Below are 18,026 nucleotides of genomic sequence, written 5' to 3' on the forward strand. Positions count from 1 at the left end.
TTATATCTTAACTCTATAATTTCGTATACTTTCCAGATGTGGACATGTTGATGACTTCTTTTTGGGGTTCAAATCCTTTCCTAGAATCCTCTATTTGTGGGTGGTTTCTCTCTAATTTTTGTTGTTAAGTGAAGCGTTTATCATTTGAGTAACAATTATAATTATATTTATAAAAATGTATAATTTATAGATTTGGATCCTTTAAAATTTGAATTTTACTTTAAAGAGTAAAGTGTGATATCTCACAATCTATCTCATAGGTGGGACCAAAAATAAATATGAAAAAAAAATTATTTAAGGATAAAAGATCACATTTTACTCTTTAAAGTAAAATTCAAATTTTAGAGAGTCCAAATCCATAATTTATATAATTGCATCTAACATAGAGCACTGCATGCAAGCTAAGGCACTGAATCTGAAAATGACATTGGCTAAGTTAAAACTAACATTATATTCATCTTCTCAATCTAATAATCCGAAGTATTTAAGAAAGGTATGTATAATTCCATTTAGTTATTAGAGAGGTGACACTGATTTCATGAAATGAATAAAGCCTGAGTATCAATTTATTATGAGTTAATGGTCGAATTAGTTTTTAAAAGATGAGTTAGTTCTCCAAATTTATCTTTAAAATTTTTTATCAATTAAATTAATTTTTTAGATATTATAAATTAATTATTTTTGTTCTTCTATCACTCAATTAATAATTTTCGCCAATAATTCGTAATATAATACATACATGACATCTAATATGTCTAATTAGACGTTAAACAAATATATTTATAAAAATCTATTAATTTAGTCAATTTTTCCAATTCTATAAATCATAATTCTAATATAATCTAACGACACTAAATTAATAACTTTTTATAAATATATTTGTTCAATATTTAATTAGATATTTTAGATGTTATGTATGATCTGAATTAATGTTTCATGTTATTAATTGTTGACAAAAATTATTGATAGAGTAATCGAAAGACAAAAATAATTTATTTATAATATTTAAATGATCAATTTAATTAATAAAATATTTTAAATATAAATTTAAAAAATAAATCATCTATTATAGACTAATTTAATTATTAACTCTAATTATTATAAATGTGGTTTGAAGTTATAGATGTCCAAAGTTAGGATGTTGATGGTGGAAAAGTGGGGAGTTAGGTATTGTAGTTTAGGGGGTGTGTAGAGCTAAGATGACGTATTGAGGAGATTGTTGTTATTTAGAGAACTGGTTAAAGAGATTTTGTTTGCCTATCAAAGTGGTGCTTCTTGCATTGCCATTACCAAGTTATTACTCCTATAACATTTGGCCTTGCGTTAAACAACTTATGGCAACATGAAACTCCCCACATAAAGTGCACTTTTTATTTTTTTGTGTTGGAGTACGCCTGGTATTTTCTAATAATATAGAATTATGGATAATTAATATATTTTTTTATGAGTATCACAAATTTGAGAGATTTTTATTTTAAAAAAATATAAATCTGATCTTTAGATTTATAATTTAACATTATAAACATTTTGAGACATATAAATTAAACCCTTCGATTTAGGTTTTTTTTTTTACCCAAAATTTATTGTCAGTTTTTTACTTCTACCCAAAATTGATTATCATTTTTTTACTCTATCTAAAATCTGACCCTCTTTAAAAAAAATATCTCCATATTTATAACAAATATACCAATTCTTTATAATTATGCAAAACACATCTCTTTAATCCATTACCAAAAAAATTAGCCCACATAAAGGAGGCTATTTTATCTTTTTTTTTTTTAATAAAATATCGTTTTTGTTTTCAACGTTTCGAGTAAGTCCTATTTGTATTCCTAACATTTAAATCGTCATATTTGTATTCCTAACGTTTATAAAAATGATTCAATGTTATCTGCCGTCAATTATACTAACAAATCAGATGGTATTTTTCAATTATTCTTACTTAAATATATTCATTCTCAATTAGGTCTCACTTGAATGTGTTCGATTTTAATATTGTACCCACTATTTGTGTTTAAGTTCAATTTTGTACCTAAAAAAGTCAATTATGTCAATGTTGCAAAGATTAGTTTCAACTTTTGATGAACTATTTTTCAGAGTGGATCATCGATTATTTTCCAAACATTTGTATTTCTAATTTCAAGAAAATATTTTCATAACTCAAATTAAAGCTCATTATGTGTAATTGACGATAGAATAATATTGAATCGCTTTTATAAATGTTAGGGATATAAATAGAATGATTTAAATATTAGAGATACAAATAAGACTTATTTTAAATATTAATGATAAAAACAATATTTTACCTTTTTTTTTTGAATAAATCATTTGTGACTCTTATTATAGGGTGTGCCATCAACGTAACAACCAGTGGCTTGGAGGCTAAATTTTTTGGTAATACATTGAAAGAATGTGTTATGAAAAGTTATAGTTATGAAATGTTTGTGTGTTTTTTATGAATATAAAGATAATTTTTTTTAAATTAAAAACTATAAATCGAAAGCTCAGATTTGAGTGGAAGTAAAAAATTGAGGGTCAGATTTTGGATAGAAGTAAAAAACTGAGATTTGATTTTGGGTAGGAATAAAAAATTGAGAGTCGGTTTTAAGTAAAAATAAAAAAAATCAAAAATCCAAATTGAAGGCTTATTCAAAAAAAATTTTAGTATTGAAATATATTTCTGACTCTTAGATTTGTAAATTAAAAAAAACCATAAATTTAATCCTCAAATTTATAGTATTTATATAAAATAAAAATACACTAAATTTTTACATTATTAAAAAATACTACTTGTACTATAATACCAAAAATAAAAAGCCTGGCTTGAAAACTATATAGATTTTTAATGAGTTGGGACATGTTATGCTATAGCTGTGATGAGCTACAATCTTGAACCACTATGCTTCAATTAGTTTACTCGTAAGTTATGATGAGAAAATGTTGAATTCAAATAAATTACATTGTCATCAATATAATCTTTATATTATATTAAATTATTTTAAATTTAGAATTTAAATTTTAAAGTTTAGAAGTTAAAATTTATAATTTAAAATTTAAATTTAAAATTTATATTTTAGAGTTCAAAAAATATTTTTTAGTTTGGATAAACAGATTAATTAAGTTTTTTTTTTGAAAAAATAGCTTAAATAATAATTGGCTATATTAAAAATAACTTATAAATAAATTATTTTGTATTTGAATTTTTAGTTCTAAAAATACTTATTTTATAGAAATGTGGTAAAAAATAGTAGTATTATGAGAGAAGTCATTTTTTTTTAATTTCTCTATAAATTTCTAAATAGCTTCTTAGAAAGTTGTAATTTGATTTTGAAAATTGCATAAAACATTAATACTACTACTTTTTATAAGGCAAAAATTTAAAAAAGTTATTTTTAAACACTTTTAGAACTAAAAATTTAAATACAAAATAACTTATTTATAAGCTACTTTTTAATATAGTCATTTATTATTTAAGCTATTTTTTTAAAAAAACTTAATTAAACTATTTATCCAAATTGACTCTTAAAGTCTCTTAAACAAACCCTTAATTTTTTTAGAATGCATTAACATTCACTTTAAAAGATATTTATCAGGGCATAAAAATTTTACTTAAAGAGATATAAATATATGATAATTTTTTAATAAAAAAATAAAGTGAAGTGAAAATTAAAATTATAAATTATAACTAATTTTTTTAAAAGATACATATTATGCATAATATTTTTATTTTTTATTTTTTTATTATTATAAAAACAACAACATTCATCTTTTATTAAAAAATACTTTTCAACGTATCATTACTTTGATTAGACTTGGAAGTTGGAAATGAAAATCCTAGTTCCAAGTGCTAGAAGCCTCTAAGCTGGTACATTAGGTTCCACGTGTTAATATCTGATAGGAGGAATACTAATGTTGCACAAGGAGTGGGTGGGCCAATTCTGAAACTGTGGGCACAGCAAGGCCCACATGTGGGCCCAATTGGTTTCTCGCTTTCCTACTAAGCAACCCATCATCTAACCATATTCGGACGTTGCCATGTTAATTCCATTTTGGGCCAAAAGTATGCACATAATTTGACCTTTCCAAATTACCAAATACCAACAATGTCCTTAAAGAGATTAAATGATTAATTAAGATTACTATTTGGCCCTCTCACCATTTTCATCCAAATAACAAATAAATATGAATATGGTCTTTAATCACTCACCTTTTTTCCTTTTTGGGTCGCTAATCACTTTAGTTTCTAGCAAAAGCAATGGAGAGGTTGAGTATGGTGAAAACCCCACATTGGGAAGCCTCCTCTTAAATCAACCATTAGAATGATTAAAATGTGGCATTTTTTTGTAGGTATCATTCCCACGTCACAAAATTGTTATTTATATTTTCTTTTTGACAATGAACTTTTTAAGAAAAATGGGTATGTATAGCACATTAGCACCCTACTTTGTTTTTGTAGTAGGTTCATCTTATTGTTATCACACCAAAACATCTTTATAGAGGTATTTAAGTAGTAAGTACCAAAAAGGCAAAATGAATTGTGGCCCAAATACATGTGCATGGTGCCATGGTCAGTTATAAGGGGAAATCAACAAACATACCAAAGCAATGGAAAGAAAATCATGATTACAAAATATTTTTTTTAATTTATTTTTTTTAAAAATATAAATTCGCTTTTACTCAAAATCAATTATATAAAATTAAGTTTATTCAAATTCCAGTTTTACAAATGCTAATCCAAACACACGCTAATTAGGAGGTCTAGCAGCTAGCAAGTAGTAATTACAGAGAAAGATACGAAGACTCTCGGTTAAGATTTTATTTTCTCCCCTCATTCCCTTCCTTGCCAAACAAGAATTCAAATATCATTTTCCAATAGCAAATCACCGAAAAAGCTAAGCGTAGAAGAGTACGAAAGAAGATACAGGCGCTATAGCGTGATTTGTTTTCTTCTTCTGCTGCTACCAGTACACACTCTCTCTCTTCTCTTTTGTTTTTATTTTTATAATAATATATAAATATAAATATTTAATTTCAAAAAAAAAAAGAAAAATAGAGTAGAAACTAGAGAGCAGAGTGACTCTTCTTCTTCTTCACCTTCTTCTTCATCCTCTTCTTCTCGTTCCAGCTTCAATGGCGTGAGAAACTCCAAACTACAAAGAGTTTAATTTATACTCTACACCGTGCAACGTAACAACCATATCTGAACCTTTAGCACTTGCATGCTTCGTCAAACTTCGCTCAGGAAAAGATCAAAACCCAAATGTTAATGCAAATGCAATCTGAATTCCCTTCAACTTAAGACACCACCTTTGATCGTTCATCAATCACTCAAACGGTTTATCTCTAGTGAGATTCTCTTATTTTAGCCTCTCTTAAACGAGTTATTGCGTTTCCGATTATTTTTCTTCTTCTGATTCTGGGGTTCTAGCGTCTTCTCTTTTTCCTCCTCCTTCAGTTGTTTGTATTTGTTGGTGTCTGAAAGCGTCGTCGTTGTTGTAATGGGGAAAAAGACAGTGAAGGATGATGCTGGAGAGCTAGAAATGTTGCTGAATGAGATCCCTCTTGCAACATCAAACAATCTCATTCATCATTACCGTCATGCTGGTGATGATGAGCATGATCACGATCATGGTCATGGTGTCATGGGTTATGATGTTGATTATGATGACACTTTTGCTCAGATTAAGTATCGATGTGCTTCATCATCCCCTGTTAGTGGTTTATCTCTTCAATCTGATGGTTCTTCCTCAAGCTTTTTCTCCGTTGTTGGATCACCAACACCACCTCCATTGGAGGACCTTACATCCACCATGCCTTGCCCTAACCCTAACACCATCTGGTTGGATTCGAAGGCACCTGATTCAGCTGTGGCTATGAGGAAGAAGGGCAGTGATATTGATGAACTAGGCCTATGTGCCAATTTGAGTAAAATGTATATTGGAAATCAACAAGAGAATCCTAATGGCCTTGCATTTCCTGATTATTATTCTTTGAGTGGAGGAAACAATTCTGTGAATGTTCATGGAGAGCATGGGGATCGTTATGATTTTAGGAGAGGGTTACTTCGATTTCAATGGCCTGTTAGTGATGGATCTCATTGTGCTGCTGAAACAAAAACAGCATTGTTAGGATTAAACCAGGATTGTAACATTGCTAACTTATTTGGATCACAACAGTGTCCTAGGTGGCATGGCAATATGATTCCTCAATCGAATGGTTCTCATGGTTCGATGGGCTCTCCAAGCCATGTGAGGCAGATGAGAAATGGGAACTGTGGCAGAGGAAGTATGGAAGCAGAGCTTGCTGCTTCTTTAAGCAGAAATCCAATGGTTGATGATTTGTTCTATGCACGAAATTATGGAACTAATATAATGGAGGAAAGGGGCATGCCAAGAGCACCTGATTCTCCCCTATGTACTAATTTAAGTCCTTATAGAAGTGTTAATGGGTCATTGCATTATAACCCTCCTATGTCTAATGTAAGAGCTGTGCCACTTACAAATGCTAGATTAGCACATGGAAGTTTAGATACTATTATTAGTGAGGGAAGCTTCATCATTCAAGGTGAAGGTTCTAACTATGTTGCTAGTAGGGGTTTGAATCGGTCAAGATGTCAGGGTGCTGTGCGTGAAAGTAATTTCACCAAACATCTACAGAGGTCGGAGCTAGAGATTCAGTGCCATGGTTTAGGAACTTATGAGACTCCTAGGAGTCATGGGATTCATGGTCCATTCTCTTTGGAATCCAAGTATAATTCCCTAGCAGAAGTTCGAGGGTACATATATTTAATTGCCAAAGATCAACATGGTTGTAGATTCTTGCAAAGAGTGTTTGAAGAGGGTTTGGCAGAAGATGTTCAAGTGATATTTAACGAGATTGTTGATCATGTAGCTGAACTTATGATGAATTCTTTTGGAAATTACCTCATGCAGAAGTTATTGGATGTCTGTAACGAAGAACAAAGGATGCAGATCATACTCAAGGTTACTATGGAGCCGGGGCAGCTTGTCAGAATCTCATTGAACACTCATGGGTAATCTTGCAACTTATGCAAGTATTGAGATATTATTTTCATTGTGTTGTGGACTTTGACTTTACTTATTTTCCCTTTCTTGTGTCAGCACTCGTGTTGTACAGAAGCTGATTGAGACTCTCAAAACTAGAAGGCAAATTTCTTTGGTCGTATCTGCCCTTGAACCGGGATTCTTGGCTCTCATCAAAGATCTTAATGGAAACCATGTTGTTCAGCATTGTTTGCAATTCCTTAGCAATGAAGATAACAAGGTATGATGCCTACAATATTTAAATCTTCTGTGTATATAGATGGTAAAATAGTCTCAAACATGAAGTTGTTATGGGTGCATGTTAATCTTTCTGCTCTTTTCAGTCTTGCTATATTTCTATGAACTATTCGATATATCCATGACAGATGATTAATGGTCATCTTATGTGAAATAGCAGTTCATTGTGTTCCCATTGTCTCATTCTGTTCTCAACTTCTCAATGTTTGTTTCTCATATTCCTTAAACGCTAAAATCTGTATCATGATGTTCTAACAGCTAATCAGTTTTATTGCACCTCTCTACCAAGTTTGCCTGCATTGTTTAATAAAATTTTAAATTTGAAAAGATACATGACATGGATGTATTTTGGCAATGTGCTTTTCTGTTTGAATGGCAGATATGTAGCTTTGCTAAATCGGTTTGAGCCATATTTATCTCAAACTTATCTTCTATGCAATTTATATAATTCTATAATGTCAATGTAACTTAAATATTTGGATTTATTTTCAGCCAGGGTTCTGTAGATAGGAATTTAATTTTTGACACCATATATTCAAACTTCACTATTGGGCAAATAGCCGTTCCAAGTTCACGTCCATGGCCGGCCTCTGTTATTACTTGATATTGTGATCAGATGTCTTTGTATGTAAGCATGTGGAATGTTTTATTTCACATAAACTACAATTTTTTCTGGTGCAGAGAAGGGAATAGTCTAAAGTAATACATAAGTGACTAAACCATGTCATATTGGATTGGCAGGTCAAATTCATTGGCATTTTCTTGACTAGCAGTTAATTTTGTCACTTTGTACTACTTTTTAAAAAATCAGTGTGTATAAAATGATTAGGTCTTTTCTGCATTTTGTCTCTCTCAAAATTCCATTGCAGTATGGTAATTGCTCTTTCTCTATTTCATTTATTGCATTGAGCAGTTTATATTTGTCGCTGCTGCAAAGTACTGTGTTGACATTGCAACTCATCAACACGGATGTTGTGTTTTACAAAGATGCATTGGTCATTCAAATGGGGAGCATAGAGAGAAACTAATTGCAGAAATATCTGCAAATGCTCTTCTTCTAGCGCAACATCAATACGGGTAACTAGTGGAACTGTACTTCTCACTCTAGCACATAAAAACCCTTAACAGATACTCCTTGTTTTAAGAATGTTATCTTCTTTTCTTTTCCCCAAGCAAATAGTCTTAGCTCTAATGAAATTTCTATGGTAATTGGTAGAGAGATTTTCAAACAATTTTATCGGTGACTAGAAGATGTGCTTTTCTTGAAACAAGTCTGATACTATTTTTTCTGCATCTTTTCAGTATTTGTCCATACAATTTTCATACCTTTTTGATTGTTCCAATCTCTAGTCTCTTGATTCCTTTTGCCTTCTGCAGAAACTACGTCGTACAATTTATCTTGGACTTAAGGACTCCATCTGCGACATCAACCATGAACATGCAATTCGAAGGTAATTATGTGTACATGTCAATGCAGAAGTTCAGTAGCCATGTGGTTGAAAAATGTCTTGCTGTATTCAATGATGAGAATCGGGCTAGAATCATTTGCGAACTGCTCTGCGCGCCTTGCTTCGAACAGTTACTTCAAGATCCTCACGCCAATTATGTCATTCAGTCAGCTCTGCGTTATTCCGAGGTACATAACATAGCCACTTTATTCCTCCTTTTCATTCATTGCTGCTGCCTTCTACTTATAAGAAGTGCACCCAATGATTTTCACATAGTTTTGTGACATTTTCCTTTTTGTTTTCTTTTTCTCGTTTCAACTTTCAACCAGGGCTATGTGCATAATTTACTAGTTGAAGCAGTTGAGTCCTACAAAGCAATTTCAAGAAATAGCCCATATTCCAAGAAGATTTTCTCACAGAAGCTTTTGAAGAAATGATGTATATTCTCTCCTTAGCAGCAAGTGTTATCTGTTGTCCTACATTTTGAAAGAAAGAAAGAAGATCAATGTAGTTATCAATCTATCTATATATATATACTCATCTAATCTAATATCTTCAAAATATAAGGTAGTTTTGTTCTCATTTGAATATTAGACATGTACCATTTTGTTGACCAGATTCTGAACTACTATTTGGATATTATTATCATCCTGTTAATTATGGTATTCTCATTGACTGAGAATGTAAAGTACTAAAGTGTATAGGACGTTTGCTCTGATCATATATATACTTATATATTTTTTGGCGGTTATTATATGAATATACTTCTAGTCTTTAGTATATGACGCTGTAGTTTTCTTATGAGATACATAGTTCCTTGTTTTCTTCCTTGTTTTAGAATTTAGACTCTCATTACATATTCATATTCGTTTTCATCCTTGTTTTAGAATTTAGACTCTCATTACATATTCATATTCGTTTACTACTTATGGAGGTGATGTTCTGCAACAATTTTCTTATCTGTACATATAGTGGTTTTTGAAACTGATAGGAACAGTTATCAATCTTAGAAGACAAGAGGTGCTTATGGGATGGTTTATGTTGTTTTTTATTTATTTTTTTATAGAAATAATGTATTGTTTTATTATTTTGATAATAATATGTTTAAACTTATAAGCTTGTACATTCATACTTTTGTACTATATTCTTTATATAATGCAGATATAGGAAGGACTGCTATATAACTTTTTTTAAAAAAGTACTTTATTATATATAATCTCAACTAATTCATTTTTGAGCAATGCTAGGGGGCAGCAATTTTTGTAATTGTTAGCCATCAACTAGCCATCAATGATAATTTGATGGTGTGAGATTGGTGTGAGATTTTATCCAATGGTTCACCTTTTTCTGCTGGTTACATGCTGGCCAATATTCAATAAAATTGCTGTTCTCTAGATTTTTTCATTCTGATTATTGTGATTATATAAAAGTTAAAATATATTATCAATTTTTATTATAAAAATTTGATTGTGGACAAATTTAACTTTAAAAGATGTAAATTAAGTTGATATTCATTGAAAATAGAATTACTTTGACAAAATTAGCCAAAATAGATAATTTGTTGGATAATTTCATTAAACGTTTTAGATAATTTTATCGAGTTACTCTATTTTTTATTAAATCTTCTTGTTACTTTACATGCCATCTTTTGTGAGAATTATTAACTATCAATTTTTTATGGTCGGAAATGATATTCTAAAGGTTTCTAATCTTAATTTTTTGCATGATTATAGTATACTAAGTTTCTTATTATTAATGGTAAAAATGATTTTTTTTTCTTTTTTAATTTTTGTCAATACCAGCGGAGATGACTAGTGAATGATTATGATATCCCACTTGGAAGAAGGAAAGGCAAGTGTTAAGCAACTAGCCAAGTGGCAATATATTATTAAGAAAAATAAAATTTAAAGAAAAAAAGGAAGCAATGTGTTTTAATCGAAACGCAGCGTTTAAAAGAGTTGGACCAATTAAAACACAGTAAGTGATCGGATCTTGAGAACCCAGGCTCCCGTCCACGAACTAGATCCGATATCCATCTACCCTGCCACGTGTCCCTTCCTGCGTGATCCCCTCCTCCCCCAACTTGCAAAACAGAAAAGTTGTGGAGTGCAAGTTGGATAGGAACGAAGCTTGTGGAACAAAGCGTCATTCTGTAATAAGAATCTTTGAATCGCTTACTCTCCGTTCTCTTCACCTTCCTCAACCTCTCTTTTCATCTCCTCATTTCTCCTTGCGGTAACTTCACTTTCTCTTTCCTTATGTATTTACTCCGATGCATGTGTCAATGGTTCAATTGCTGCCACTCTTATTATTGTTTTGGATTTTGCTAGTTAATTCATCCTGTTATTTCTTAATATAGTGAATTGATGAATGAGTTCAGACTGAATAAGCTTAGTGAAGTAGGGCTCTGTTCTGTGATTCTGTTCATAATATCTATGACTTTAGTTAATCATTTCCGCGGTTAGTAAAGAATTGAGTCACTTTAATCACATGAGCTGATTCCTTGCTTTATTTTCTTTGGATTTTGATTATATTACATGTTATTAGTTGTAAGTTATTACCCTGTTAAATTGTTGTAAAACCACTTTGGTTGCTCTATCTGCATTTATAATAATGATTTAGTGTAACCACACTTTTCTTTACTGCACATAAGTGCCTTTTGTTCAAAATCATCCAAGAGATTTTCATCTTGGAAACTTCATCATTGAGAGAATCACACTGTTTTGGCTGATTCTTCGGCATAATTAGAGGCTTTTTTTATTTCGTGTGATAGTAGTCATTAGAATGAGTTTCCTCCTAGGGTAGTCCTGTGATGTCATATCTTTAAAAATGTTCCCTATAAATTTTCATTTCTATATAATCGTAATTCTAAAGTAGTGAAGTCACTTTGAGCAGTTCATGTGAGCTGGAGGACATGTGACATGTAACCCATATTATGGCTAATGTTCGGTGGCAGATCTTGGTGTAACAGATAGCAGAAGAATGTGCCCTCATTATTCAAATAATATGAACAACTCTGTAATGTTATTGATGATATCATTATTTGGACTTAATTAGATGCTTTCTTTGCAGTACAGTTTATTTCCAATTGAATTTTACTTTTATACACAAATCCACTTTTCGTCTGTAGCATAATCTTATTTAGGGTGTTGTGCTATCCAAGTCCAAAAAGAGCTAGTGATGAAGCAATGGCTTGATAGTTATTGATAAGACTCCAGAAATACTACTCTTGAAATCATACTTGTTGGTTGGTGGTAGCTGTTGCTTTGTCACCGTTCTACACAAGTCATTGAATGGTAAAACTAAAACATTAATTTGTATGCCTTTGTACCTTGCTGCCTGCTTTCCATGTCTCCATATTTTATTTGCATCAAGAGATTGACCTTGTAAGAATCGTTGTTAACTGGTCAGGCCTAAGTTAAGCTTCATTAAGGTTCATTTTGGATCTTGGAATGACAGGTAAAGTGAGTCCTCCTTTTTCTTTTAAATGAGTAATGGAACAACGTTTGGGTTGCATTTTGTGATTTTGGTGGGGGAAGAAAAGGGGGGGGTGGGGGGTAGATGGAGCACATTTGCTACTTCTCTCATGATTAGGTTTGATGATGTGTTGTGGATTCATAATGTTATTTTTGCTGGGTTATGATTATTTATTGTCTAAATACCTCTTTGTTTTGCAGCTTCAAAATAACGCATGGGATGGATTTGATGTAATGGAGCATCATAGCTGCAATATTAGTTGGGGTTGTATGGTATTAAATAGTAGTGACTTTGTGAATAACCGTGGTACGCAGGATAAAGAGAAACTGTACTTGAGAAATCCAACCCACAAATAAAGGATGCTGGAAAAGGGTTCATGGTCTCACACATCTGAGGGTGTGTTTTCTTGTGACAGTGACTCATATGTAGAATTGAAAAGGTTAACATCAGATGATACTGACATGTCTGGTCACTGTTTCAAGAGCAGCAATATGGATTGTGGTGGTGATGAGCTTTGTACTGATGACACTCTCCTGAGAGACAAGTCTGTTGTTGAAGATGGTACTGTTAGTCAATATCCAATTAATCAGATGTCTCAAGATGATAACGAATTCAGTTTTCTTGATAGTGATGGGTGGCTGGATATAGAGAACTTTGAAGATGTTGACAGAATGTTGTAGGAAACTCTTCTGTTTGACACAAATCTTCTAATCTTCCATTTGATGTGAAATGCCGATCAATGTATTGCGCCTGTCATATAAATATCTTAATATCATTTTTATATCGCAGGAATTATGATTTAACTTTTGGAATGGGAAGTCTCAATAATGAAGAGGAGTTCTGCTGGCTATCGTCTTCTCGTGACGCTGAAGGTTCTGATGATGCTTTGAAGTCTGACTTCAAATTTTCATGTGCAGAAATAAGTCCATTGAAAAGTATGTCTGACTATGATATGAGTTCCAAGGAAGATATTAAAGGTCTTCCAATCAATGATTCCAACAAAACATTATCTTCTGCTGATAGAAAAGTTAGGTCTCAAATGGATGTTGATGATAATGGCATCCCTCCTACGAGTTTCAATGAATCAGGAAAGAAATCCAGCAATACAGCTGACTTGGTGCCAAAAGAAAAGGTTGGTTACTGTTTCACCATTTTTTTTTATGATGGAAAATTGAACTTCTCTTTTATTGTAACACACAATTGGAAAGACCAGTAGTCATAACTGTCATTTTCTGGGTAAATGTTGGATTTATACGGTTTCCATTTTCCAATAGGTTCTGAATGCATACTCTGTTTTATTAGGGAGAACCTATAAACTGGGATGAATTGTTTATTCATTAGTGTATGACAAAAAGTCACTATGTATTAATGTTGCAGAGGAAGATGGCAAAGTCGTTAGCAGGAAGACAAAAAAATAGTTACCTAGAAAATGATGATTCCATGCATCAATATACTCCTCTGGAGCAGTATGAAGATATACATCAACACTTTGGAGCCTCTTCCAGTGGGATCACTTCTGTTGATAGCATCCAGAAACAAAAGTTGAGCTCAGATTCTGATCCTTTAGGTTGCATGCAGACACAAATTCCATTAATGCACCTAGACTTGAGTCAAACTCCAAATCACACTTCCCTCTTTCCGACTTTTTCTAAATCAAGATCCAAGCAAAGTGAGCATCCATCAGCTTCTCTTAAAGAATCATCTTGTGCCTCAAACATGGAGAGTTCTCATGGTCATTCTTTGGAAGCTGCTACCTTGAAATCAGATGAAAAGGGAGAAAAGATGTATCCCTGCCATGATAAACACACGTTATCTAGGAGTGTCAAAAGTGACGGTGTGCCAAGAGAAATGCCATTTTGTGGTCCAGGTTCAGCTCAGAAGGTAGATAATCAGTTTGAAAATGAAAATGAAGGCCACAGTGAAGTTCATGGAGTACGCATAGGGTTTTCTCCAGAAATAGACTCATCAACTGCGCAGGAAAGCTCATCCATGAGCTCTGCAGTGAACAGCAACTCACTTGAAGCAAACAGCTTTTGCCAGCTGCAACAGGTCATGGATCAGGTATTGGAATCTTCTTTGGTGTCCTAGTTTGATCCTGTTTATTCTTGGATTTTTAATCTTAAGAAAGAGTGTGATTACCTCAACGTTGCACCCTACTCCAGTTTAGCTTAAAGATGACTTTTGATTTTGGTTACGTATGCATAATTCTAAGGCAAAAAGATGATGTAATGTAAACTTTTTTAAATGTCCAAGTTACATAAATTAAGATGCTTCCTGGTGAAATGTCAAAGTAATAAATTTGTGGCATATTGTGGGCTTTGTTCCATATGTAAATCAGGAAGAAATAGTCTCTCCTCCCTGGTAGGTCTATCTATCCTTTTTGTGGGTGGCATTATCTTCAAGGTCTAGTGACTCTTTGAAGTTTGGCACTGCCATCAGTGTTTGTAAGGCATGTGCGTGATATTCTTTCTTTTCCTTTTTAATTCTTTGGTAAGTAAAAGGCTGAAGGTTTCAAGATGTAAAGCTTTAATGCTAAAATTGTTATCTATTTATAATTATTACTGCAAGTTCATCAGTTTCATTGATTATAATTTACTTCGGTAACAAAATTTTGCTTGGCTGCAGTTGGATATTAGAACCAAATTGTGCCTAAGGGATAGTCTATACCGTTTGGCTAAGAGTGCCGAGCAAAGACATAATGACTCAAATGCAAATGGTTGCACCGGAGATGATCAAGCATGCAAATCAATGGTGCCACATAATGGTAGCAGGTATTGGTTGCTGTCTTCACTTCAGTTTTATTGCTCATAGTTATAAGTACTTAATGTCACTATGTCAGTGCATAGAAAGTACTGTTAAACAAACTTTTTTAATTTATTGCAGAAATATAATGCTATTTAATCTTCTTGATAAGTATAACCTGCAACTTCATTCAGGTGTATGGGATTCATGGATATGGAAACTGACACAAACCCCATTGATCGATCTATAGCACACTTACTGTTTCACAGACCCCATGATCAATCAATGTCGCATCCTTATGATACTATACCTTCCAAATCCAGTGCCACGGTATGCTCTCTTTAATTCTATACATGTTTAAATGATTGTTTGATCCTTGCTTCATTTTCTTTATTCAATTGATGATAGATACATGGGTCACTGATCAATTCACCACTAAAGACTGAGAAACACGTTTGTCTAGAAGACTCTTCTACTGGAGTGGGAAAGAAGACCGTAGGAGGTAACACCTAATCAGTGTCTAAATCAGCTTTGTCACATTTAGCTGTCTGTATAATGATGATTTTTTTCAAGGGCATATATGTATAATTATTCGGGCTTACTTAGATCCTGTAGTTAACTTGTAATTCATTTTTCTGCTTTGGATTTAGATGCCATCATACTGATCCATCATAAGGTGGTATTTATGACGATGACGATTAACGAGTAATGTAATGGTACGCTGACAAATCCTTTCATGCAAAAGAAGATCACAATTTTCAATACTTAAAAAAGTATTTCATATTATGTTATATGAATAATTATTATATATGAATTTTTGTAGTTAAAACAAAGAAAATAGGAAGTTGTAGAGTCTTCTTCAATCGTAGGATGTGGAAATATATAGAGAAATTATTTCTTTCCCAAACACAATATAACTAAGCACAGATATGTAGTAGTCATGCATGCAAATTGCAAGCATATATGAGAAAAAAAATATCATAGGTTATCCCCTTAATTTTAATTTGGAATTGTAGAAAATCCTGTTACGTTCTTCCAAAATACGAGATAAGATCAAACAAAAGTGGCTCAGACACAATCGCAATAAACCTTGTCAAATGACATAAGATACATTTTGAATAACTGGTATCAGAGTAAAGTGCAATTTGGCTTTGGATTGACGATTATATGTATGGAAATTAGGTCATTGTCTCAAATCAAATCGTTACTTTAAGACGTAAAAAGTACTATACATCTTCCAATTATTATTACTAAAGCCTCAATTATTATTACTAAAGCCTCAACAGGCAGCCCTTTTTCTATTGTTTTTCTCAAAAATCACTCGAGTCATTTTGCTATTTTTTTTAGGTTGAATTATTCTATTTGTCCTTATAATTTTGAGAAATTTTCAATTACATTCTCATTTTTTTCTTTTAATTTAGTTTCTGCATCAATTTTTTTTAACTAGGCCCTTCTTAACAGTAATTAGTTTAATTGTATAGAGATTCAACTAAAAAAAAAAAATTGGTGCAGGGACCCAAATTAAAAAAAAAATTTAGGGACTCACTTAAAAAAAAATTTGTGCAAGTACTCAATTAAAAGAAAAAAAAATATAAGGACCCAATTAAAAATTTGGCGAAACTATAAAGACCAACAAAGTAATTAAACTTTTTTTTAGTAAAGTTTTGTATTTGTTACCAAATTTTGTTTGAGTCTGAAAAAATTTGAATGTGGTAGAATTATCAAATGTATATGTCTAAAAATAGTATTGATAATGTGGTTAATGCAAGTATTTTATAGTTAGCGATATAATTATTTATTAATTTTTTTATCTGTTTAAATTTTTAAAAGAAGTAATTTTATAATATGATATTAGAGTTTTATGATCTAACTACCGTACCTATTCAACCACTTTTCTATTATTTTTATCACAGGGGTGGATCCAGGCGTACTCATAAAAGAAAAATCCATATTTTATAGATGTTTTGCAACTATTTTCATACAGAGCTGTAATAGTTTCAAAACAGAGGTCGTCAATGGAACTCTTAACAAAACATCCTGAAGTTCTAGTGTTCTTTTCTTTTCCAACACTAGAAATTTCCAATGATCTGATCAAAGTTTTATTTCTAGTAGGCAGGATCCTTATACAAAAGGCAAGCCTAGAGCATACGTGAAACTAAAAAGCAAAGATAAGCATACTAAAGAATCAAGTTTTTAGAGAGAGAGAAAGAGAGAGAATTTTAGCAAGTATTCATGGTGAATATCTCACAATGGATTTTTTATTTGAAATTGAGTTGGTTCATTACAAGGATAGAGGCCTCTATATATAGAGACTTACAGATAAGGCTGAAATCTACACGACTAATAAAGACAGGACATGTGGCAGATAAGAAGGAAACTTATCTCCTGCTACAATAATATATGAGGACAAACAACTTTAAACAGACTACTAAGATCTAGACACGTGGAGGATGAGGATAAGGATCCTATCAACTCCATTATTACACTTTTACTACATACATAATTATTTGGCTAAGGGCCAAAACTTAGTGATGGACTCATGTTCCGTGATGTCATCTATGTGTTCTAAATGTGGAGCAAATACGGTTGCATCTTCTTGCTGAAAATAGTAATCACCAAGTCTTTCATAGGTAGTAAACGGCTCTTCAGTTGGTTCTTTAGTGTCATCATCAATTCCTGCATCCACATATGTTGGGCTGGATAAGAGTGGATAAACCCTTGTATCTGGTTCTTCTTCATAGTTGTAAGTATTTTGAGAAAGTGGTGAATTATCCCATGGGTTTGAGTCTTGAGCGAGTGATGGGGTTGGAAAAGAGATGAACCCAGTAAGAAAATTAGTTTGAAATTACCGTAACTCTTCTTGTATTGTTCTGGTTGTTCCCGAGGTGCTAGAACCATCTTCTTCTTGGCAGAGAGAAAATCCTTCAATAATTTTCAATAGCGTATTGATATCAGGGTTATTGCAAAAAGTAAGATGTTTGGCAAGATTGTTGAGACAGTTTTTTTTATCTGTGGGCCACATCTTTGAATACCCTACTATGTTGATGTTGCATCTTGT

The 18,026-nt window shown here is 32.1% G+C and overlaps 2 protein-coding genes across 22 annotated transcripts; both read left to right on the forward strand.

The window, feature by feature from the left end:
- Positions 1–4,931: 4,931 nt before the first annotated feature.
- LOC112714867 (uncharacterized) lies at positions 4,932–9,500 on the forward strand. The gene is made up of 5 exons (XM_025766555.3): positions 4,932–7,033; positions 7,122–7,284; positions 8,215–8,378; positions 8,679–8,937; positions 9,079–9,500. Exons 1-5 carry the CDS (start codon positions 5,499–5,501, stop codon positions 9,184–9,186), a joined length of 2,229 nt encoding a protein of 742 aa, XP_025622340.1. The 5' UTR covers positions 4,932–5,498; the 3' UTR covers positions 9,187–9,500.
- Positions 9,501–10,751: 1,251 nt separating this feature from the next.
- LOC112714869 (protein LNK1) lies at positions 10,752–15,988 on the forward strand. Of its 21 annotated transcripts, none has more exons than XM_072204488.1 (12): positions 10,752–10,984; positions 11,645–11,767; positions 11,880–12,045; positions 12,161–12,208; positions 12,427–12,622; positions 12,714–12,902; positions 13,016–13,358; positions 13,604–14,287; positions 14,852–14,997; positions 15,163–15,298; positions 15,377–15,470; positions 15,619–15,988. In XM_072204488.1, the coding sequence occupies exons 6-12, from the start codon at positions 12,718–12,720 to the stop codon at positions 15,675–15,677; spliced, it is 1,647 nt and encodes a 548-aa protein (XP_072060589.1). In that variant the 5' UTR covers positions 10,752–10,984; positions 11,645–11,767; positions 11,880–12,045; positions 12,161–12,208; positions 12,427–12,622; positions 12,714–12,717; the 3' UTR covers positions 15,678–15,988. The 21 variants fall into 21 exon arrangements, 17 of the variants coding, with proteins under 17 accessions (XP_072060589.1, XP_072060593.1, XP_072060588.1 ...); XM_072204492.1 differs by having other exon boundaries at positions 12,541–12,622; XM_072204487.1 differs by having other exon boundaries at positions 11,645–12,045.
- The last annotated feature ends 2,038 nt before the right edge of the window (positions 15,989–18,026 follow it).

The sequence above is a fragment of the Arachis hypogaea genome, chromosome 10, assembly GCF_003086295.3.
Source record: "Arachis hypogaea cultivar Tifrunner chromosome 10, arahy.Tifrunner.gnm2.J5K5, whole genome shotgun sequence".
NCBI lineage: Eukaryota > Viridiplantae > Streptophyta > Magnoliopsida > Fabales > Fabaceae > Arachis > Arachis hypogaea.